This window comes from Schistocerca piceifrons, chromosome X (genome assembly GCF_021461385.2).
Source record: "Schistocerca piceifrons isolate TAMUIC-IGC-003096 chromosome X, iqSchPice1.1, whole genome shotgun sequence".
NCBI lineage: Eukaryota > Metazoa > Arthropoda > Insecta > Orthoptera > Acrididae > Schistocerca > Schistocerca piceifrons.
This window is the reverse complement of record NC_060149.1, coordinates 418323401-418349405: the sequence shown is the minus strand read 5'-3', so window position 1 is coordinate 418349405 and position 26005 is coordinate 418323401. Positions and strand designations below refer to the sequence as shown.

At 39.0% G+C, this 26005-nt stretch overlaps 1 protein-coding gene across 1 annotated transcript in view; it reads right to left on the bottom strand.

Annotated features, from left to right (window-relative positions):
- Nucleotides 1-26005, bottom strand: part of LOC124722392 (nose resistant to fluoxetine protein 6-like) — a 324526-nt gene that overhangs the window by 3568 nt on the left and 294953 nt on the right. Inside the window, exon 10 of the mRNA XM_047247563.1 lies at nucleotides 17992-18071. Within this exon, the coding sequence (XP_047103519.1) occupies nucleotides 17992-18071 (80 nt within the window). The remainder of the gene's footprint in view (nucleotides 1-17991; nucleotides 18072-26005) is intronic.

Below are 26005 nucleotides of genomic sequence, written 5' to 3'. Positions count from 1 at the left end.
CCGTCATTTCTAGGTCCTCTGTTCAATACATACATACAATATATAGTTTCTCACTGAGAGTTATGAAAGATTTTGAAAATGCAATAATGTTTGAAAGCATATGCTGGAACTAGGATACTTGAAATCATTTAAAGTTGTCAATGAGGCAAAACATTGGGCCAACACAGATGTCTACTTCTGTGTAAGCTGTATGGAGTCTGCTTGACACTGAAGTATGATATACAGGGAGAAAAGTATTTAAACCAACAAACTCTGGGAGGCTGTAGGGGACATCAAAACAAATATTTTTTTCCTAATGTCATTTTTTCCTATAAGGAGTATTTAAACCGGTAGAGGAAGATTTCTCTGGCAGCAAATTAATTAAACCAACAAACACTTTTCCATTTTTTTATGACCAAGAGACCACACATCAAAGCAACCCAATTTCAATTACAGTAGATTTTCAAAAAATGTGGGTTATCCTCACTCCAAACATGCGCATTGTGCATGCTGAAGACTCCATCACGCCCGAACGTTGCTTCATCAGTAAACAACACAGAGGATGGAAATGTAGGATGCATTTCACACTGTTCCAGGTACCACTGTGAAAACTGTGCTCTGGGTGGATAATCACCTGGTTCTAGGTTGTGGACACGCTGTAAGTGAAATGGACGTAACAATTGCTCTCGAAGGACTGTTCTTACGTTTGTCTGATTCGTCCCCATGTTAGGTGCAATTGCACTAGTGCTGATTGGAGGATCCCACTCCACATGCTACAAGACAGCTTCCTCAAATTGCAGAGTTCTTACTTTACGATGGCGTCCCTGTCCAGGTAATCTGCTGAATGACCCGGTCTGACGCAGACATTGGTACACAGCAGCAAAGGTCGTATTATGCAGGATACGGCGATTAGGATATTGTTGATAAACCAGCTGTGCAGCTCGTCTGTTGTGGTGCGCTACGTAGTACACACCAACCATATCAGTGTAATCACTCCAGGTGTATCGCTCCATTAGTAAACAGAGACAATGCACTACTACACTGGTGGACAGCAGTTGCCTACAACTGAAGAGCGTAATACGCCCTCTGACAACTGAATATCGTAATACGGCCTCCAACGGTTTAAATAATCCTCATAGGAAAAAATGACATTAGGGAAGAATATTTGTTTTGATGTCCCCTACAACCTCCCAGAGTTTGTCGGTTTAAATACTTTTCACCCTGTATTTCAGTGTTGGGTGACTTGGTGAAGATTGTCCTTGAGGTCTCCTTATAAAGTATAAGATACACAGGAACTGAAAGCAATTTAGTTCATGGACTGTAGAAATCCCATTTTTCAGTTTCTTGGTGAATGAAAAAATATTGTGGACTGAACAGAGTTGACCACCCAGTGGCAGAACACATTGCTTAGCACAACATACTAAAATTCAATGACTGCTTCACAATCTGTGCCCTCTGGATCCCCCACCCCACCCAGAACCAAATTTTGTGAACTAAGTAGCTGGGAGTTATCCTGGAAACACATCCCCCGTTCTCGTAATCTCTCTTGGTGTCAATCTTTGCTAGCCCACACCCTCTACTCATGTCTCCCCTTTCCTCTGTACTGTCACCTTCTCCCAAATTCACTCCACCATGTCTCCATTGTGTGTGCGTACTCAAGCTCATTAAAGGTTTTGTCCAAAAGCTAGCATAGTTTTCTTTATTTCTTTGTGAGCCTTTTGAGGACTTGATGCTTCTGCTATTCAGAGGACTGCCTCCTTTATTCAAAAATATTTACATTCTGCCAGAACTTTCCTTGCCATAAATATTGTTGGCAGTTTGTTAAATGTCATTTTAACATGTTGACTGCCATGTGGCTGACACCAGCCACAGCGGAACTGCCCACCTAAAGCCACTTGTCCACACACAGCTGCAGCAGGACGCGCACTGTGTGCCTGGCCTGGCAGTGAAACATCCGTAAGTGTTAAATGACAAGGTGCACATCTCTCTTCACTGAAGTGTAAATGCATGCAGGAATATTCCCCTCCAGTTAGGAAACCCCTTTTCATCTATTAATAGTCAACAGCACGAGTTCAGTATGTCTTCCATTGTCGTTTGTTAAACAGATTAGTTTTCTCTCACTCGACAGTGCAACATTTGGGTGTAATGCCTCTTAGGAAGGAAGGCCTTCGGGTTTGAACACTATTCAGCCATGGGGTGTATGTAGTTCTGTTTTGGCTCTATTTATTTCTTTCCCTGAGGGGAGCAGGGCTACTTATATCTCCCAATTGGGAATTTATTTGCAGAAAGTTTGGGGCACAGCTCCAGTATTCACTTTATAGCCTAAGGAAAACCTGCAAAACCCAGCCAGGGCTGCTGGTGTTGACAGCTTTTGCTTCTCATAGTGCTTCAGTGTGGAGGCGCTATGTTGTTTTGTTTTGTCTTCTCAGCACTTCGGTGTTCCTGCTGTCTTGCGCTTTGGAGCGGGCCTATCTTCTGTGGTAGCGATAGGGCTGGCAGTGGCATTGTTCTTCTTGTTCTTGTCTCCTCATTTTGAGTTCTCTATGAAATATGGGTTGTTGAGCCTCTTTTCTTCGCCAGATTCGAGACAGTTGCATTGATTTGTGTTGTCTCGATCCTCCACCCTCGGGGCTGTCCTGTCTAGCACCTCATTGTTGACTAAGCTGTCGTGCCAGTTGACAAACTCCCTAGTTTATACCTCTTGGTCTTCTTGGTTTGCAGCAACACCGGTCATTTTTATGGCTCGGTTGGTCACCATTCTCTTCTTTGTCGTGGCCTGCGCTTGAGTGAGCAGGCTTCCATTTGGGATGCCTGCTTCAATGCCCATTTATGTGGTCAACTGTGATTCTCACGAATCCACTTGCAGAAGGACTCCCTCAGCATGAGGCGGGCTGCTTCCATCTCAGTGTGGAGCACCATCTGGAAGTGGGATACTACTTCTTCCAGGGAGGTGACGATGTCCATTTGCACCCCCCGCCCCCCCCCCCCCCCCGCCCCCCCCCAATGCCACTGGTGGGCTGGGAGGGTGGGCGGGTGCCCGGAGGTGGGGCTGCTGTCGGACTGCTGTTGTTATGTGCCAGAGGTAAGGCAGCGATCTTGCTGACTTTTCGCCTCCTCCTGCATTACTTCTTACGTTGCTTCAGCTCTCCGGACATCGCCATGTTTGTGTTGCTATGGCCAGCAAAGGCTCTAAGGCCATGCCAGCTGGTGATGTGTTGCCCGCTGCAGTGGGTGCACGCCGGGGGCCTTCTCTTTTCCGTGGGCAGGTGTGGCTGGTGTGCTTGCCGGTGCATTTAATGCATACTGGCTGGTTGCAGCAGTATTTTGCCACACGGCCTTCCTGCTGACACTTAAAGCACTGTGGCTTAGTGTCAAGTCCCGGTGGTAATGGTTCCACTTGCACATTGAAGCTCATGAGCTTACAGCTCATAGAATTTCTCTGCTTCTTCCCTTCTCTGTTGCTCCATGGCTGTGTTTATGGCCAGAATGAAGAGGGGCAGCTTCCTCCTGTTTGTCCAATTGTGCAGTCGGACAGCCACCTCTCCGAACCAAGCTCGCAGCAGTCCTCTGCAGACCATGTCTTCACTGCATAGCCATGGTAACCCTTGTAGGTGTGCCTTAACTGCCGATGGTCTCTTGGTTTGCGCTTGATGCTGGTCTTGTCCAAAGTTTCGTCTTCTAGCTTGCTGAGAAATTCCAGCCAATCTTCTCCTTGGTATCAGATGAAGATTGGCAGTGTCAGAGTTTTTCTGCCTGCCGTCTTCTCTGCGGCCACTGATTAACATCCTCTTCATTAATTTTTTTATATCTTCACCTATTAGTTGCATGCAATTGTCTGCAGATCTTTATCCTGTTTGTGAACATGTATTTTGTTTTTAACATTTTAAGTGTGTATTATGGGGAGTGGAGAACCTCTGTGGCAAAATGTAAACAAAAATAAACTAGATGTTTCTTTGAATCTTAACTGGCATGCTAGACTGTAGTTATTGCTACAAAATGCAAGATGGATCTAGTTTGTTTGTTTAGACTTTGGCCCAAATAAGTCGCACAGCTGGTGATTGCCATGAGTCTTGGTCAATATATTACACAGATCAGAATGTAGCTTTATCATATTCTGTTTTGAGACATGTTTGTGGTGACACTGAATGTATGAAAAGTGAGAGTATGGGCAGACTTAAGATACTACAATGAAAGATCTATGGAAGGTATTTGAAAGACAGTTACCATTGAAAAATATTGGTGGAAGGAGTTTTTTTTCCCTCAATACCAGATTTTTATGTTTACAGTAGTAAAAGTCTGCAACAAATGGTGTCAAACTTTTTTTATTTACTTATCTTATGTTAAAAATTATGCATTCCATCAGTTAACTCAACCAAGCAGCTTTAAATGCAGTTGGAGCATGTTTTAAAAGCATGAAAAATGGCAGATAAGCGATTAACAGCGTAATGCATGTAAGCACGAAAAGAGCAAAACGCAATGACAGCACATAGAAAAACATTGCTGAGACATTTAGAATAAATCATTCTCTGAAAGTGGGGAAACATTTCAGTTCAATATTTGTAATATGGAAGCATTTAAATTTATGCACAGAGGGAAATGAGCCTAAAGGGAGACATATTTTATTCCAGTAAATGAAAACTGTGATTGGGAATGTAAGGCATGGAGTAACAAGGCAGAATAATAACAGGGAGAGAAGTGCATGGTGATTTATATAATTTTTTTAAACAAATGCACTAGTCTTTTAATAAAGACTGCACAATGTGCTGGTTTGGTTGTGTAGAATTAAATTTCAATGAATAGTGTTGATTAGATATTAGATAAAAGGTTTTAGTAAGATTATCACTGTAGGCAGAAAAATGACTACGTAGTAAACAAATATCAATGTCTGAAAACAAATACAAAATCAAACCTCCTTTATTTGCTGCATTATTTATCAATTGGTAAACACATACAACACACAAGCTGATGTTTGGAAAGGTAGCTATTCTGCTGTATAATAATTTACAAATCACTGTGGAGTGTGGTGATTAGGAAGACATGACTGCTTAAATGCCTCTGGGCCTACTGCAGTTAGTCTTATTTGTCTTTGTGATTCCTATGAGTACTACACCACCACAATATTATTGCACATGGCCTGCAGTGGTTGTTACTGGAGACACATGGTGACGTTATAGTAAACAAGTAGAGTGGTGACTAAGGAATACACTTTGCACGGTGAATGCATTCAGGACAGTTGTGCTTATAACAGCAAGTGGTTCAGCATGTCATCATGAAAAAACTCGTGTAAGCTGACTGAAGTGTCCTCATTCTCAGGTGCAATAATATTGTGGTCGACCAATACTGTGGTCTTAGATTCATCACTTAATGTTGGCTCTAGAAACTTTCAAGGAAGCTTGCATGTGCTAATTAGCATCTTCCTGAAGAATGTGCCAGTTCAGTTCTTTCAACATCTCTGTGACACTCTCCCAAGGGTCAAACAAACCTGTGACCAATCATGTCAGCCTTCTCTACACACGCTCCTGGTTGCTTCCATTTGCTGACCTGTCCAGTTAGCTGAGTTCATTAAAGTGCCTGCTTCCTGAATGCAGGGAGGTGTGCTGGCCCTGGACCAACCTCATTGACTAACATGTTGACTACCTTGTGGCCACTGCCAGCCCAGCAGAGCCTTACACTGTGTGACTGGCCCGGCTTGGTGATGAAACATCCATCAATAAGCATGTGGCAGCCAGTATGTTAATGACAAGGGCTGATGTACCGACCAACCTGGAAGTGGTATTTAGGCAGTTCTGCATATCTACAGAGGTAAATGCTGGGCTAGTTCTACCACACAAAACTTTTAGTACGAGAAGTGCTGTTCATCCAGACCATAAGTTAACTACATTCAGCATGCAGTTATATGAGCTTAGTTTATGGTGATCTTAGTGCCTTAATGTTAAATTTCTCTTTTTATTTTAGTAATTCACTCTAAAACAAGCTTAAAAGTACAAGAATTATCACTCTTAAGGCTAGTCTGAATACTAGTGTTGTACTATACAATTCTTCCTACAATTTGAGAGCTGATCATCTTAGCCTTTAGAATTGCCTGTAAACCTATCATCATTGTGTTGTGTACTTGCAGCAGAGAGGTGAAGTGGGGTGAGAGCCATTGATAAGACATTGAGAAAGCTAGTCTACAAGTTCCACTTGTGATCACAAGACTTACTAACATTCAATCTTAATTTATCAATCTTAAAACACTGTATAATGCCGGAAGTTAGCAGATGTGACATCCATTCTACCAGACTGCCCAGCATAAGCCAAGGCAGTTCCAGCTGCAATGATTTCAAGTTAATACTTGCTGAATTTTATAAGGTGTTGCGGTAATTTCATGACAGATGAACGAGGTGCCCACACCAACCTTACTGCATTTCCGTGAGCCTTTCCTTGTTTACTCTTAGTCATTTGAAACAGAAGTGTCACAGTTTATTTTCATACCTCTTTTAATTTATAAACAGTTGTGCATCAAAATAATAAAAAAAAATTAAAAAACAAACTTAACAGCTTCTTTCAATCACTTTCTTATTTAAGTTTAGCAATCTCGGTTCCACATAAAGCTAGAAAGTTGAACTTTAGCTCAATTATGGTCAAAGGTTGATGTATAGAACCACATGTTTAAAAAAAAAAAAAAAAAAAGATTAAGTTAAAACAGAAACTGGGATGTAAAATAAATTTTGAGAATGGGTTTAGGAAAAGAATGTTTCTTGATTTCATCAAATGTATAATGTTCCTCATTTAGCAAAGAAATTGTCCAGCATGTTTCAACTTGGGACTATTATGAGAATAATCACCATAACACTTTCTCTTTGCTTTCTCCTTGCACTCTAGTTTTGAACTATTTGCTTCATTATTTCAAAGAGGCAAGGAAAGAGACAGGAGCTGTATTTGCAGAACAAATGTTTATTCATGCTGTGTTTAATTTTATATGACGACTGGTGGGCTACTGGTGATACTGTGGGTACACATTTAGTGCCAAAGACACGGATAAGCATGATAAGACATAACATCGGCTTGTAATGAAAATCTCGAATCCTAGAAAAGTCACGCATGGTTGTCTCACTTAATATGGTTGCCTAACAATGTATGAGGTTTCTTTTTTCCTTCACCAGATCACAGCACATAAACCATTACCTCTTGTTGTCTTACAAACAGTTGAAATTCAAGGTTTACACCTAACAATGCAATAAAAATAGTTTCGTTTTGTTTCTGAGATACAAAGTTTTTACATTCTATGTCGATGAGAGGTGAAAAAATATCAAACATTTTACATCTACAACAGTTGTTAAGAACAACAAAGAGACTGTTGTGGACAAGTGCATGCTATTGTAAGCATTTTATCCGCAATCTTTCAACATTGTCAGCAGCTAAGAGTTTACTAGTGTTTCTCAAGAACTAATCAACAATAGTGTCAAATACAGCTCAGTGAGTGCACAAGAGATTTTCTCTTATCCAAGAACCATGTCATGACATGGTTTCTGAATGGAGTTGTGTAGTGTGATCTGACTAGTTGTAATTCAGCCTCTTTTTAAGTTATGCAAGGTTTTGAGTGCACCAATGGTGCAGTGAGGCATTTGGCTTGGAGGATGTAGTTCAGGTCTTAGGTGGTTCCGTGATGTTTTGGGAGTAATTTTCGTGTCATGACTTGGGCTCACACGTACACAAGTTTGCGTGCAAGACTGATTATTTCCTGTCATTTCTTGTTAATTTTGATATAGATTGCTGTGCTTCCAATAATGTTATCAAAAATGATTGCCACATACAGGTTATTGTGAACATGAAAATAGGATGCTTATTTCAACACTTTCAGTTGCCAAGGGATGCCCTTTATTCTGCACATTCATGATAAGTATGTTGTGAACACTCCTGTCTTCCAAGATCATAACAGCTGAATTCAGAGGGCTGGTTTGGTGGACACACTGGCATCCTATCCCACCTCAACTGGCCCATTATTCACCAAATCTTAATGCTATATAAAATGTCTGGAACTACTGAAACATAGCAAGTAACACCCTTGAGCTTGGTAGCTCTTACAACATCTAAGCATCGGAGAGTGGCTTCAGCTGTATACAACATGCCTGTAGAAACTTGCAGACCTCTTCATTGCCGTACTGAGCCCATTATTAAGGCTAGAGGTGATGTTACACAGTATTTGCATGATATCTCCTGCAGGTAACTAATTTTTTTTATCAGGTGTACTATCTGCTAAATATGAGTGTTCTGGACTATTCTGTAAATTCATTGTACGCTCTGATGTGGGCTGATAGCCCATGAGGTCAGTTCTCAGTGGCAATAACTGCCAGTGTCTCAGTCAGGATGATTGGGGACCGCCAAACAGGAAGGCTGGGAAAAGTTGTGCAACAAAACCACCTAGGTAGACAACATACCACATGAACAGCATTTGACGACTTTAGTATTTTTGTAATATTTTATGGTAGGAGGTGTTAATGGCTGCTACCAGTTTCCAGCCAATCCAGAAGCAAAATGTATAGTCATCAAAGAAAACATGCACTTACTCCAGAAGCCAAGGGTCATGTCCAGCAAATAAAATATATCACATTTTATAGTTTAGTGAAGTGAGCTCTATTGGGGTATGGAGAAGATGCAGTCACTGCATACTTATTTCTTATGCTCCAGGACACAAGTGATGGACCCATGTTTCATAAATAACCACAATCTTGGATAGAAATGGTCTTTGTCTCCCCCTCATTGCCAAAATAGACGTGTCCCTCACATCCTGGGGTCTCGGTGACCTGCCTTCTTTTCTAGCCTTACTCGAACAATCCCTTGCACCTTCCCAAGGAAGGAACTGTTAATTCAAGAAACTGTGCAAGAGTAGTGTATTTTTATACAGGATGTTAATGAGTATACATGCAGATACTTTTATATGTGGTACCTTAATACATGCACACATCAGTGGGTTGGTTGTTTTTCTTTGCATTGAACAGTCTTCCCACAAACATGTCACAAACTTTATGACCTGATGTTTTCTGCTTGGTCATAACTGCACCACTAAGTCGACAACACCTGTCAACATACAGGGTGATTATAATTAAAGTTAAACTTTCAAAATGCTGTAGAAATAACACTACTAGTCAGAATGATGTCAAATTGCAACGGAATATTATCGGAAAAGGGGGAAAACGTATGGCAAAAGAAAAAAAGTAGTGTGAAAATTGATCGATAGATGGCGCTGTATGTGTCAGAATACGTAAATGAAAACACCTATCATGTGCATGACCCCTTGAAGTTGGTATAATCATGCCAGGTACAGGCTTTTCCTCCTTTCACATCTACAATGTTCACCATGGCTGTCTCAATGCAGGATCGCACTCTGCTTATAAAGCTGTATTACAAGAATGATGACTGTGCACACATCGCTCTGCAGTTCAGGACACTGAAGGGTTTGAAAAAAGGTGTTGGTCTGATGACTGCTGTGGGTCTGGAGAACAGATTCCGAAATCAGAAAAAACGGGTTCTTTTGGTGCGCAACCTGGTAGAGGGAGAAAACAAACTGATTCAACGTCAGTGGAAGCAGTGGCCACAGCAATGCAGGAGGAGATTAATGGTGGTGTGCAACTGTGTAGTGCATGGAGAATTGCCCAAACACTGAACATACCCATGAGCACAGAGTCTAAAATCCTACGAAACATCCTTCTTTGTTACTCATTCAAAATCACCCATGTGCACGACTTGCTTCCTGTTGAAGTGCCAGCAAGACAGACCTTTGCTTTAGAATTTCTTGCTCGTATGGAAGTGGACACTGGTTGGCTGTGGAAGATTTTGTGGACAGATGAACACCACAGGATATGTCAATACACAGAATTGTCAAATATGAGCAACGGAAAATCCACACACTAATCAACCAGTACTACTTCATCCTGAAAAGATCATTGTGTGGTGTGGGCTTATGGCATCATTTATCATAGGGCCATATTTTTTTGAAGAGACAGGTGCTTTCGGTCCTGTTACCTGTACTGTCACTGGTAAGCGCTATGAGTGTCTTTTGCGGAACCACGTCATTCCACCTCTCCAACAACGTGGATGTGTGGATGGGATCTTTTATGCAAGATGGCACACTTCTGCACATTACAAATCCAGTAAAGCAGCTGCTGAAGCACCATTTCGGAAATGCTAGAATTATCAGCTGCCATTTCCCTACAGCCTGGCTGTTCCGATTACCTGATCTTAATCCATGTGACTTTTGGCTGTGGGGCTATCTGAAAGGTTTTGAGTTCAGATTGCAAACTTAGCTGCATTGCGAAACACATTCTGAATGTGACTTTGGAAACACTTTGATTAGTTGTGGAACATGCTATTTCTCGATTTCAGCTTGTTGCAGAAAACATGTTTTGTGCCAGTCGCAAGGAAATTAACAATCCGATTTGATTTTGATTGATGCTTTTTATGTGGTTTTTGGCCTCAGGACAATTGACCCTAGAATGGATGGGCTGGGTCTCTCAGACCTAAGCGGATTTAGTTTTAAAAATATCCACAAGAGTACACTACTTGCGAGTCAGCCATCCATTGTAGCTTTCAGTTAATGTCTGTAGAGGACACTGCTTGTGTCATCATTTTTCTTTGTTCGCCAGTTGATTGTTGATGTGGAGGGAAGCGTGTTGTGCGTCTGAGAGACCTAGCCCGTCTGTTTATGTTAGCTTTTTCTGCTTATGCACACTTCATGTTATACTGACTGCAAGCAATAAAACTGCTCGAAAATGGCCTGGCAGTATCCTCTAAGTGATGAAGAAATTGAAAAACTGTTATTAGAAAGTGATAATGATATTTGGATGTAGATCCTGATTTTATTCCCGAAAGTGTTCACAACACAGAAAGCGAAATGAGCGACAAACAGCTCGACAGCGACGATAATGTCGTTATTCCTGCGACAAACTTGAGTACACTCACTAATGCATCTCGAGATTCTGTATCAGCTAGTGTGGTTGGTTCCGGTCCCTCTTCCAGTGAATCATCACCTTACTATTTGTTGAGAGATGGACGAACTAAATGTTAGAAAAAGGTTCCCAACCAAAATGTACGTACCAGATCACACAATATAATTATGCATTTGCCTGGTGTCAGTGGGGAAACCAGAAATGGTAACAACATTGTCGAGGCCTGGAAGCTGTTCATAGACGACAATTTTCTCGAATTGATAATAGAGAGCAGAAATACTTACATAGATCATGTAAAACCACTTTATAAAAGTGACCGAAATACTGCAAGGAACTTGAAAAAAAGAGGAGTTCCAGGCATTTTTGGGTCTTTTGTACATTTCTGGCATTCTTCACGGAGGCAAAATGAATATGGAAGAATTTTGGGACACTTATGGCACAGGGACAGAAATCTTCCCTCCAAGTATGTCACTGTGAAGATTTCGTTTTCTTCTGAGATGTGTTAGGTTAGATAATATTCACACAAGAGAGGAACATAAAAAAAGTGATAAAGTGGCCCCTGTATGTGTTATTATCGAAGGATTCACAAAAAACTGCAGAAGGCATTACACAACAAGTGAGTACCTTACAATGGACGAGATGTTACTATCTTTTCGGGGACGTTGTTCTTTCAGAATGTACATTTCTTCAAAACCCGGAAAGTATAGGATCAAAATATTTATCTTGGCAGATGCAAAAATGTACTATGTAAAAAACTTGGAAGTGTATGTAGGGTAACAACCTCCAGGCTTCTTCCATGTGAGTAACGCAGCTGACAATGTTGTGCTCAGACTTGAACAGGAAGGAATATTACCCTTGACAACTGGTTCACAAGTTGCACTGTTGCAAGAAAACTGCTCACAGACTGTAACCTTGGGACACTGTTCAAAAATAAAAGAGAAATTCCATTGGAATTCTTGCCTCACAAGAAAAGAGAAATACAATAATCCATATTCGCATTTTGCGACAATTTCACATTAGTGTCATATGTGCCAAAGAAAAATAAATGTGTAATTTTGCTGTCTTTAATGCATACAAACAATAAAATCAATGAAGAAACCGGTAATATGAAGAAGCCAGAAATTATTACATTCTACAATTCAACAAAGAGTGGAGTGGATGTGGTTGATGCCATGTATTCAGAATATAACATTGGAAGGCAAACAAGATGCTGGCCGTTGTGCATGTTTTATGCCATTTAGAACATTGCTGGTATAAATGCATTTGTGGTATACAAAGCAAACATAGGACTGGATATTTCAAGAAGGATATTTCTCAAGCAACTCAGTTTGGGACTTATAAAACAACACATGGCACAGAGAGCTAACCAGAGGAATCTCCCGAGCAACATTTGACAGCTGGCAGCACGTGTATCTGGGATTACCATTGACAAGGAAGTTGTTCCAGAAGGAAAATGAGGTCATTGTTATAAATGCAAAGACAATAAAACAAAATATTTTTGTAAAAGTTGTGGAAAGTGGCTGCGTCTCTCCCATTTTGTAAAGTTATGTGAAGATTGTGCAGGAAATACAGATCAGTAATATGTATATCGTAACAAGAGAAACCATTTTTTATTAGATTATGCTATGCACTAAAATGTATAATGTTTTGTAATAGCATGCTTGACAATCCTAATTTCATAACTTGTGAGGACGTGAACTGTCAAAAATAAAATAAAACTGTTTTAAATGTTCAAGAACGTTTTTAAATACTGAATAATTTTACTTTCAGATTTTCGGAGAAATACAACATTATTTTCAAAGAAATGTATGGTAAATTTAAATATTAATAAACAATAAAAGAAGTATAGCAGCACTGGTGTTGAAAATTTAAGTCTTACTTATTCCGGAACATAAATAAACCGGTGGGTCTGTCAGACCCAGCCCGTCCGTTTGTGTTACTTTTTTTCGTCCGTCCATTCTAGGGTTAAAAACCAATGTGACTGATGCTTTTTATGCGGTTTTTGGCCTCAGGACAGTTAAAAATCAAATTTTCCCATCCAATGTGATATGACCTTGCCGTGGTGTATGGGATTATGTAACTAACAGTATCACACCTGTACACCCATGCACACTGAGTAGGGTACAGTTTGTTTGACATCAAACATACACCTTAGGCACTGTTGTATGATTCATTTGTCATTTGTAGTCAACCACTATTAAATTATGATGCTTACTGTGCCATCTATTGCCATATTTTGTAACTATTTATTTTTCTTCTGCCATACGTTTCCCCCCTTCTTTGATAATATTCTGTTGCAATTTAACATCATTCTGACAAGTGGTGTTATTTCTACAGCGGTTTGAAAGTTTAACTTTAATTATAATCAACCCGTATACTAACCATTTTGCGTTCACACCTGACCTCGTGCCCATGGGAAAATTAGCATTAATGGCTTGCTCTTGCCACATGCACTAAAAACATACTACTCCTGATAGCTATAATTATTAGTCTGCAAATGAAGTAAATACTGATGTGATGTTGTTCAGTACACAGTACTCAGTCACCAATAACCTGTTACACCCTGTATGTACCTATTTGGATACTGATATTTTGTCTTCTGAATTTAAGTACTGGCAAGCAATTCTTTCTCATAATTGTGTAGTTTTCCAAACACAGTTTTCCTTTTGATACAATATTCATATTACAAAGGTATACCAGTGTATAATCATCCAATTGTTTTCGACTTGATACTGTTTGCAATTGAGGAATACATATTGATCACAAAAATGAAAAAAATAAATAAGTTCATGTACCTTTCTACTCATGAAACTGCTGTAATAGTGATAAACTGAAACACAGATATTGTTATGAGACAAAGTTAACAGTGCCATCATGTATGGGCCACCTTTGTGTGTTGAACTCATGTATGATTTAATTGAATATCTGCCACATGGAAGGAGGACACAACTGAAAAGTTTTGTAAAAGATGGCAGCCACAGTAGCGCATTTGTTAACTAAACAAAATCTGGTGAGAGACTTGCCAATATGTTATGAAGATTTGTATTTATGAAACATTTCATACAAAAGACAAGTGTGTAGATGCTGACACAGGGATATTCGAACAACTCTCTTAAATTTGTCTGAAAACCTACAATAAATCATTTTTCAAGTTTATAGTTGTGCAATATGTTTTGAATGTGAGCCTTTCTCGTGAAACAAGTGACAATTTTTGCTAATAAGTGAATTTCCCATCTTGTTGCTGATCAACTGGTCATGTGTTTCAGCAGGTCCCAGACATACCTAAACAATATTAATTTTATGTTGCTAACTATATCGGTAAATAAAGATTATGCTAGGTCAGAACAAATCAGGACTTCATAATTAATCTTATGCTTTCATGCATACCACAATTACTGCATGTATACCAAAATGACAGTTACTACTTATCTTAATCAAGAGTTATTCTTGGCATAGCTGTTCTGTATGCTGAATAATATTATGAACATTTACAGACATTCTCAAAACGACAAGAAAATTTATATAGTATGAAAAGGTATACATTTAAAATGCATGTTATTTATATAATATGCTATATCATCAATTAAAAAGAGTATGATGGTTAACATTTATCTTGCTAATAGACTGGCAGGTCAATCTGACATTGATCAGAATTGCCTTACTGTGTAACTAGCACAAGTGTTATGTATACAGTACCCTGTTAGGACTGACACGACATGGGATGAACTTTACCAACAAAAAAGGGTGAGTTGTTCAGTATTTGTTTCGGTATAGGTAATTTATGATATTTGAGGACACATTTTAGTCAGTTAATCCAAAGTATTGAATTGCTTCTGCATCATTAAGCTTACTTAGCCTACCATTCATCTGCCCCAGTGCTCATCTGATCCAACATGCTAGCACCATAGCCTTCCTTGCTTTCCATCCCACTATTCTGACATTGCAATGGTCACTGGTTCTGCTACTTGGAAATAAGTTCCACAGTGTTAATTTGCACTCCACTGACAAAATTTTGGAGGTTGTTAATGATATGCAGAAAATAATTTCTGAGGTTGTTCAGGATTATTTTCTCCCTATCTTGAACAACTTCTAAAATTTTGTTAGTGCAGTTTAGGATCACCTTACAAGAAGACTGAGGCAAAATATTGCTGCATCCTCTTTCAACGGCTTGTGTCCCAGCATCCAAAACCATCCTATCTGATTTAGGAACACTACAGTAACTAGAATCAACTCCCAATCCAAAACTAAGCTAAAAATATACTTAGTGACCATTCAAAATAATAATCATAATAGGTACAAATTACTAATAATAAAAAAAATGGAAATCATATCTTTCCCTACTCTATACACAAAAAGACCCCCTATTCACCTTGAACTATGTGGTGTGGATATTTGCCCCTTTCAAATTCTATCTTTATCCACAAGTATTCCAGTGCAATGTGGTCCACCTGACATCCTATATCTGATGACCCAACTGACTTGCATGCTATACCAGTTAATGAAGTTTCCACCTCCTTTAACCATCTATATCTCCATTATAAATCTTATTCCATCTGCAGGCTTGTGCCCATTAATATTCGGTCACTTCTCCATTTCATCAACCATTGAATGCTGCCACAGATGTAATATTACATCCCTCCTTCTCTTCACCTCTATTTGTTTTGCGTTCTCTCACTTATAAATTCCCATATAGATCACGCATATAACAAATCATACATTTTCCCACATTTGCCCCTCTGTGTACAGGCACAACCCTGAGACCCTAAAGCTTCAACCCCAACACCATTCAGTTACACTCTAACCACAGACCTGCATCTCTTTCCCATGCACCTCCACCACAATGAATATCATAACAACTTAATGAAGCAGCATAATTATTACCAGCATCTTCATATCCCACCTCAGAACTTGTGCTGGACTAAGTAAATCATTATCATCACCATCTTGAAACATCAACATTGCATACTCTAGGCAACAGCATCAGCCAACCACTATCACACCATCCAGACAACTGCATCACATAATCAGCCATTGCTGGTGACTCCGGAACAAATTAGGACCTATGTTGCATCCGCAGCACCAGATAGAACCAACCAGGAACTTTATGCAGAAACCCGAGCTTGGAATGAGGTATCATTCACCAGGCTTCCTCTCACACATCATCACCATGCAGCCAGTCACTGATGGTGCCTCACTAAGTACACGTGGGATACAACTGATATGACGAAAGGTCGTTGGTTTAGTTTTTATTACTGACAACATCTTTTAATGAGCTACACTCAAAAGGTTTATGATTGACTCTGTGCAAGATTTAAGCACTGCATTGTAGCTAGAAGGAGGCTAACAAAATACTAACCATGTGAAACATTCTTTACGACAACTGTCACTATCCGTAACACTTACGACGTATGCAGGACTTATTATCTATGGGTTTGCCTCTGAAGTGATGGTTTTGCCATTGGTTCGTCATACAGGCCATCATGTTTCTGCGATTTCTGTCATCCATCCTATTCACAGATGAGGCTACCTCTACAAGGGACAGTATAGTCAGCTTTCACAACACCCACCTGTGGGCTACATAGTCCCCATGGTATGGTAGCAGTGAACCATCAGCACCAATTCAGCTGCAACTGGGGCCATTCATCCTTCCACAGCATCTCACAGGTGGCACATATCTGCACTTCCGGCAGGTGACCCCGCCTCCTGTTCTGGGAGGTGTGCCATTTGTGGTATGGAAGGTAATGCCGGTACTACATAATGGTGCACCAGCTCATGCCCTATTAAATTTGGAGCTAAAACACTAGTGTAGACAGATCATTCCCACTTGCGTGGTTTGATTTCAATCATTGACACCTACACTATCAATGACCTTTTATCTCCACCTTCTAGAGGGTGTAACTCTCTTCAGATGTATTTCTGGCCATATGTCAACATGACCTGTTTTGCTCCTTATCCCCTCATACATTGTTTTCAGCATGTTTTCCCCATTTAGTAAAATCTTATTGTACTGCACCTGACAGACAGCAAAGCTAAATTAGAGGCAAACTGGAAAGGTTTCTTCTGAGCAACTCGTATTCAGCTGAAAAATATTTAGAAACTTATGTAATGTAAATGAGCTGGATACTTACATTTTGTGCTAAATAAATATTTTTGCTGTAATGTAAATTGATCTGAAAATGCTCATCATGGATCATATTTAAACATAAATTATTTGAAATAGCCTGTAAAATTACCCATTCCACATATTACAGTATATCAGTCTATTAATCCATGGAGCATGTAACTAACTGAACTATCAGTATCTTAAATGTTTGGTGCTGTGCAGCTACCACTAATCTCTGGATCTTAATGGCGAGTAAAATCTGACATCTGCAACATAGGATTCATAAATCCTATGCAGCCGAGATTAACATTAACAGTGGCTCTTCAAGACAGTGCAGTGCTTCTGTCCCATTACAATTGTATGTTGAGTTTGTTCTTCTCTCATGAGCTGTTATAGACTGCTTGGCAAATGACCACCATGGCATTCTATTAACTGATATTTACTCACAGACAAGAGCATCAGAAAACTAATTTTATTCACTTTGAATGTTATGTGTCATGTGTGAATTTACTTAGTTACACTGACACTCAAGAATCTTTTCTATCAACTGAACACAGGAATTCCTCTGGAATCAATGGGAGGCAATCCACTATTTATTTATAAAACATAACTAATATTATATCTATCAATATAAGTTGAATTTATGATTTATCAACATCACTGCTTCCATAAATTTCTCTGATATGCTAATTAGTACCACATGCTCTCACATATCTTCAAGCTAGAAATCAAATTATACATCTCACTTTCCCATAAGTTTGATAGGTAAATGAATAAGATGGTCCTCAAAAGCAGATACCCGAGCAATCCACATGATGGAAATGGGTGCTTTGCACAGGGTGCACCTCGTAATTGTCATGAGAATAATGTGGAATTGTACAGCAAAACCTCTTGAATACAAAGACATAAAATGCTAAAATGTGCACACATGTGTACTTGATTTTAGACGAATCCTACTTTTTATGCTTTGCCTGTACATACCTGCTAGAGAGAATGAGAAGGAAACTTGCAATTATAAAAAATTGCATATCATTGGATAAGTACCAACTCCAGGACAAACACTGTAAAAGAAATAACATTTTTTTACAATGCACCATCTAATATGTTAGTTATCTATCTTATGGGTAAACATATTAAGCTTTCTAAATTTTACAGTCTTTTGCAGCTTAGCAGATGATAGATACTAAGAAGTCTACCTGAAGGGTCAAATTTAGCTTGGTTATTAAGTAATCATATCAATATTAATCACTGATTTCCTACATCTACATCTGCTCAACAAATAAAGAAATGTTTCAAAATACACTCCTGACAAAAAAAAAGTGAGCACCTAGAAGGTGAGAAGGAAATAAAATGAAATTTCATGGGTTGTGAGGGTATGTGACATTATTTCGGTGATTACAAAATAAAGTATAATTTACAAAGAACTTGGCAGTAAGAGCTCACTTATCAATATCATGTTCTACCCTCTCTGACCTGGATCCATGCACCGATTCAGTTGGGAAGGGTATCATAAACCTGTTGTATCTTCTAGCGAGGCAAGCTGGCCCAGAACTGTTGTAGCTGGTGCTCGATATCCCAGATACTAGTGTTGGGATGGAGTTGACTGACCTGGTCTACATCTACACCTATACTCTGCAAACCATTGTGAAGTGCATGGCAGAGGATATGTTCCATTGTACCAGTTATTAGGGCCTTCTGCCATTCCATTCACATATGGATCATAGGAAGAATGATTGCTCAAATACCTCTTTGTGTGCTCTAATTAGTCTAAGATTGTTTTTTTGCGATCCCTATGGGAGTGATACGTAGACCTTGTAATATATTTCTAGGTTCATCACTTAAAGTTGTTCCAGAAACTTTCTAAGTACATTTTTACTGGATAGTGCAAATCTTTTAGCATCTTTGTGACACTCTCCCATGGATGACTCTCCATCCAAGATAACATGCTATGTCCTCCCTACCAAAAAAGTTACCAATCCGGGCACAAATTTCACATGATACCCCATATGGCTGTACTTTTGATAATAAGTGCAGTTGTGGTACTGAGTCAAAACCTTTTGGAAATCCAGGAAGACTGCATCTACCCGACTGCCTTGATCCATGGCTTTCAGTATGTCAAATGTGACAGTGGAAGTTTGGTTTCTCATGATCATTGTTTTCAGAATCCATGTTGACTGGCAGGGAGGAGATCATTCCATTGGAGATACCTCATTATGTTTGAGCTTAGAATATGTTCTATTGGGGAGAGATACGGGGATCTTGCTGGCCACAGAAGTACTTCAACATAATGCAGACAGTGTGTACAGATACATACCATTTGTGGACAAACACTGCCCCATTGAAATGGCACTATGATACAGTTGCATGAGAGCTAAAATGCGAGGATGCAGGATGTCTGTTAGAGTTCCTTTAATCACTGACAGCCATGATTGGAAGTAATAACAAATGGTTGCCCACACCAAGGCACCAGGAATAACGTTGCTGTGCCTCTCCCAGTCATTGGAAGACTGGGACCTCTCCCCAAGTCACCATCATACTCACTGACAATGGTAATACAGGGTACTGCAGAGCCTTGGCTTATCACTGAACACAATGCAATACCATTCATTAGCAGTCTGCTTCCAACTCATGGCACCACTCCAAATGCAGCCATTGTGTTGTGGTGTGAACGGCACCCAATGCATAGGATGGTAATTTCCTAGTCCAGCTGCCCTAGCCTCCAATTAACGTTGTCTGATGACACAAAATGTTGCGGGAGTCCATTATGTGTTCTCAGGTGGCAGGTGCAGATGAAAAGGGGGCAGGTGCAGATGAAAAGGGGGCAGGTGCAGATGAAAAGGGGTTATAATGTGATTGGTGCACAATATGGTGATCCTCCCTTGTGGTCATCAGATGTGGTCAACTAGAACCTTGCCTCCACATTCCCATGCTCTCCAACATCGGGCCACTGTCACATCCAAATTCCTAAAAAAATCTGCATATCGCATGATTCGACCAGCTGATCAAATGAAGACCCCCAATGAAATCACTTTCCACCTGTCAGATGCTGATAATGCAGTCTCACTTGAGTACGCAGCATCTCTGTGTCCTTCACAGTGATCAATCAACATCTGACATCATTCATGTTCCTTATATACCCTACCAGGCCAGGTAACAACACTAAACATGAATCACAGTTATACACTTCTCGGTGCTTCACTTTTTTGTCAGGCAGAGTAAATTCAGAGTTTCTTATTCATCCACAGCAATAAATTACTACATTGTTCACAGCATTAAAATGTCATAAATATGCATTTCCCTCATGATAACTGCCCCCATAAGCTCCATAGGACAGGCATCAGAAGCTCCCATGACACATTATCAGCAGTTGTATGCTCTGTTTGTCCTTATACAACTCTTTTTTAAAAATCAACAGATGCACTACCTACATAATAAGGTTCTGCCTTCATGGTGTGTACACCAAATGACAAGAAAAATAAAATGAAATCAAATAAAAAAATACCAATGTGACATAGTACTTACACCATCACTATTGTTAATACAGCAAATTACTTAGTGATAAGTTTCCACAACCCTGTGCTGTGTTCCTCTACCTTTCGAACTGACCCATAAGATGTTTTGTCCTGTTACAGCTGTTGATAGGACATATGCAAATGGCTTAAGGATTTGTGTACCAGTACTTTGATACAAAATGTGTTATCTGCATAATGTGGTTAACTCAGTTCCTGCAGTGAGATAATGAACCTCCAAGACAGTTATTCAATTTACTTTATAAGAAGTGATATGTAATAAGGTAAAAAAGAATAACGTCATTTTTAATATAGTATAAGTAACTGCACAAGCTGAGAAGCAGCAGTATTATCATCTTTTCTCTTGCACAGTGTCATGAATTGCCAGAATGGGTGTGTACAAATAAAAAGTAAAAAGTGCTAATAAAGAGATACAAAATAAGTGCAGCAAATTTTAAAATGTGACATTTGTGAACATACACAGTATGAGAAGTAGGTTTCACACAACTTATGGTCTCCATCTCAATAGCTTAGGGAAGGACTTCGGAATAACAGGAATTCTTAAAATAGTAAGCAATATGTTGGGGTGCACTCTAATGCTATAAAGGTCATTTCTCTCAAGGAAAAACATTACAATTACCTGGGAAAATTAATCATGAAATGCCATACAAGGGAAGCAATGCATCTGCTGAACATGAGTGACCTTTTTTGGGACAAATGAAATCACCTCCAGCTCTACACTAGATAATGCCAGTGCATGTCATTTATAATGCCCCAGATTGACACAAATTCATACAATAATAAGCTACCATTTTTGAATTATGATCTAGAGGACTTCAGTAACAAAACAGATGCTTGTGAATAATTTATTACAGGAATGGTACCACAGAAATCTGTAGATAACATTCATATTTCAAATTACAAGACTATAACCTAGCAACATTTGACATTAGAGCACACATTATATGTGGCATACCATTTACTTTAGGAAATAGTAAGCTTGTAATTATCTGAGAAAAAGTGTTGTGGGAGAATAAGTGCTGTGTTGACCAAGAGTTTGAAACAGTAATGCTCAAATTCGTATTTCAGTCTGTTTCTTTCTTGCTGGTAAGTATATATTGATCCCTCTCTGTAGATTTTGATACTATCCTGAAATCCCTTGATTGAATTTTGAGTAAATTAATGTTAGGTTTGCACAAGTTTAAATATTGTCAAACTCTGAGATCTGAACACGAACATTCTAAGATTTTATCCCACATCATGGGGCTAAAGATTTATTTGGCCTTGTACCCATCTGAATTACTACAGTAACTTGGGATCAACAACAAGTGGAACATGTTCTTAGAAGTTCTGGCCAAACAAATCCATCCTTAAAAAGAAAACCTATGCCTTTAGATGTTAAAACAAAAGGGCTGAAAAAAGGAAAACATTTGTATCTTGCACAGGCTGACTACCTCCAAGTTAAATAAAGAACTCTATAAGCAGTGCTAGTATCAACTATGCAAAGAAGGCAGATGATTAAAATAAGAAAGTATAAGCCAACAGATCAGAAATAACTGAACAGGAAGTAAAATTAATAATGCAGAGTTAACCGTGAATAATGATGTAATATCTTATCCCTTTCTAGTTTGCAATATTTTTCACGAGTACTTTATTGATATAGTTGAAAGTGATTTCCACATGAAACAGAATGTATAGCAAACAGAACTGCAGCAGACACTGATAACATTCTCTGGCTCATTGATATCTTCAGAAACAAAAATGTCAGCACACTCATGTAAACATTGCTGAAACCATTAGTTCATGTAATAAACAATGTTCTTGAAGAAGGTACATTCACAGACAAATTAAAACTGGCTGTTGTCAAACCCTTGCACACAAAAAGGAAGATTATGGTTTAACATCCCACTGACAATAAGATCATTAGAGAAAATTGCACGAAAAGGGGGATGAAAAGCATGTTCAAAACTACTGAACTATTGCCTTAACCTCAGCATTCAGCAAACTTATTGAGAAACTAACGTTAAAAAGCATCTTCAAACATTACAACACGGTAGACATTTTAGGCGATTTCCACCGTAGCCCCAGAATTCATTTGAGTACCATATCAGCAGCAGTGCAGTTTGTTCATTACCTACTTGAAAAGTCCCAAACAGCACATGTATTCTTTGACTTCTCTAAAGCTTTTGACAGAGTACGTTATAATGCACTCTTATAAAAAAAAAATTGTGATGAATAGTGTCTCTGGTAAACTGATGCAATTACTAAAGAAACACAGATAAAAGGCAGCATACAGTGTATGGGAATGATTTATGAGAATGGAAAACTATTAGAAAGGAGAAAATCAAGAACAAGAAATATAAACTATGGTGCCCAGTAGGCCCTATTTTAGAGCCACTGATTCCTGCTCACACATAACATAAATTATTTTCCAGGTGCTCTAGATTATAAGCATCTGTGAATGCCAATGACACATATGGAGTTGGCTGGGTAGACAGTGAATTTACCTTAGCAAAGTGGTTGAAAATGTCATTTAAAAGGCAGGAGCTCTTTTTGAGAGCGATAATCAAAAGTTAACATACTAAATACAAATATTATTCACTTTAAACCAAATTGTCCACATAGGCAAAATACTATCAATGATGAAATTTTGTCAAAGAACTGTTTGGATTGTAAGTTTTTGAGTTAATTCATAGATGGCAGGCTTTCATGGAATCATTTTGATCATACCTGAGGGAAAAAAGCCTAACCTATATATATGTTAACAAGATTATCACCAAATCTTAATTCTGAAACCCTAAGGACTTTGTATTTTGGATTAATATATACTTCCTTCTCTTATGGAATAGTCCTACACGAAAGGAACTGCCAAACTAACATCACTCCACCAGAAGATGACGAGTGTGACATTTTTCAAAATGTCACGGTTTTTAACAATGTCATTTGACTGGAAAGCAGATAGCTTTTCATAGTGAAAGTGGGACCATGAATATCTTGTAAAAGACAATTTACCACTATTAACGTCTCACAGTTTATGCCGTGTATATGGTACAAGCTATTATGCTAGTGAAAGTAGGCACCAAGACCACAAATAGGAACATGCAATTTCACAATCATGATATGAGGCATAAAACAGATTTTCATATGGTCAACAGAAGATTAACTTTAACAACAAAAACCTCTGATTTCAAAGGGACCACTTGCAAATGATTATTAGAGTTTCACTGGAGATACGTTTAAAAGGCAACTTAAAAAGTGCCTCATACTTAACTGAAACTATATCTTGAAATTAAAATTAATTATAATGTATGGAACAATTCTGTCATAGCAATAAATGTAGAATTAAATTGCATATAAATACTACTGAACTATGGAGTGAATTATTACAGAACTACATGAATTAAATAGCTGCACAATGGTGTGAAAAACTTCACTGTGTACACCAATAACAATGTAATTACATATTGTTGACATTGCTTACGTATGTAAAATTACGTGCTATGAACATAAAAGAAATATTCACATTGTGGTGTGTTATATTTCAAGAAAGGGTCACACATTAGGTTTATTTGTGGTATACATAACAGGTCACAGAATCTGGTAATGCAAAACATGAAAAAAGTGCTTCTGACTTTTACATTCGGATGGGTAATGAAATATTCAAGTTATTGAAGTGTGAAATAACAGTTACAGACTTTGACCATAATTTTAGCCAGTTCTACATTAAAGAGCTTCTGGATAATGTACAGAGTAAGTGAAACTAGTAACACAACTGTACCATCATATAATTAATCTGAAAATTTTTCACCAGTAGTAGTAAGAAGAACAAAATATTTGAGTTTCAAAATCAGAGGGAAGGATGAAGTCACAGACAGGCAGTAGAAAGTACAGTTTGTGTGTGCTGCAGGGTTCAGCATGGAACACAAGACATTATATACCATACTACAGAAATTGCTTCTTTGTTGTCCATAATTCAAGGCTGAACATAGCATTAACTTCAAAGGTTTTTGGATATGTAATACACTGGATCTGGTGACTTAATCGCTTGCTATGTGTATCCTGGTACTTCAGCCAGAGCATAGCTGTAGATCCCCTTCCAAACTGGTCATGTTTATAATGTGATAATAACAATTATTATTATTATTATTATTATTATTATCATCATTATTGTAATTATTTTTGCTCTTTACTTCCTCTCAATTTTGTAAACCATATACACATTTTGATGTACAAAACAGGTACATTTTGATTTGGGGCAAGGCACATACAGAAATAAAAGACATATATTTTTATATATACAGGGTGGTCCATTGATCATGATCGGGCCAAGTATCTCACGAAATAAGCGTCAAACGAAAAAACTACAAAGAACGAAACTTGTCTAGATTGAAGGGGGAAACCAGATCGCGCTATAGTTGGCCCGCTAGATGGCACTGCCATAGGTCAAATGGATATCAACTGTTTTTTAAATAGGAACCCCCATTTTTTATTACATATTCGTGAAGTATGTAAAGAAATATGAATGTTTTAGTTGGACCCCTTTTTCGCTTTGTGATTGATGGTGTTAAGTGGTAAATTCGAGGGCGAATTTCTCCGAAGAGTGGTGGAATGTTGAGTGGTACTTAAGATAGGTAAATAAATTAGTGAAATCAATGTGAAGTGAAGTAGAAATTAGAAAATAAATGGAAAACTTAGAAGAGTTACACACTGGCAAACAGTGGGCAGAGCAGAAGAGGCAATGACCGCTTGCACGTCAACACGTTCAGGAGAAGCCATCGCCCTCCCCACATAAGCAGAAGCTGTCGATTCAGCCATCAGGGCATTGCCCAACCAGCTCACGTGTTTCTCAATTGTCACATGTGATCAAAGGCACTCACCTACATTCCAAGAGCCAATGACCGACGTTAAGAAGATTCTTCGAGAAGCTTTTCAACGTGACAGAAGAGGAAATGACCATGAAGTCGTTCACTTCCAGTGAACTGAAGTAAATAAATATGCGAGATGCAGTGGGCCCGACAGTAGTTTTCAGTTCCAGTACAATTCAGTCGGTGCTGAAGACCGTCATGCAGGAGGAGATACATCGTACACAGAAGCACCAAGTCCGTTGCTGTAATGGAATAGCAAGCAGCAGCCTCACTGCCAGAAGACAGAAGCTAGAAGGTATTTGAAGACTGATTTTTACGCACCCGGGCAACTTGTGAGGATGGGAAGGAGACGGCCTTCCCCCGCCATGCTGCTCCACTGGCCGACGCACAACACTGACAAATGCGGCCCATAGAGAAGAGAAACACTGGGATGCCACATCCAAGGTATCACCATCCGATTCACGACTTCGTTCTCAATAATTAAACGTGCCATCTCAAGATGCGCGGCTCCAGTCAACTGTGCGAAACAGCAACACGAGATATACACCGCCAGGCGTAATCAGATGCCACCGCCCACACAGCAGAAGGCTTCACAGACGACACAGCTGCTGCTCTCCCAGC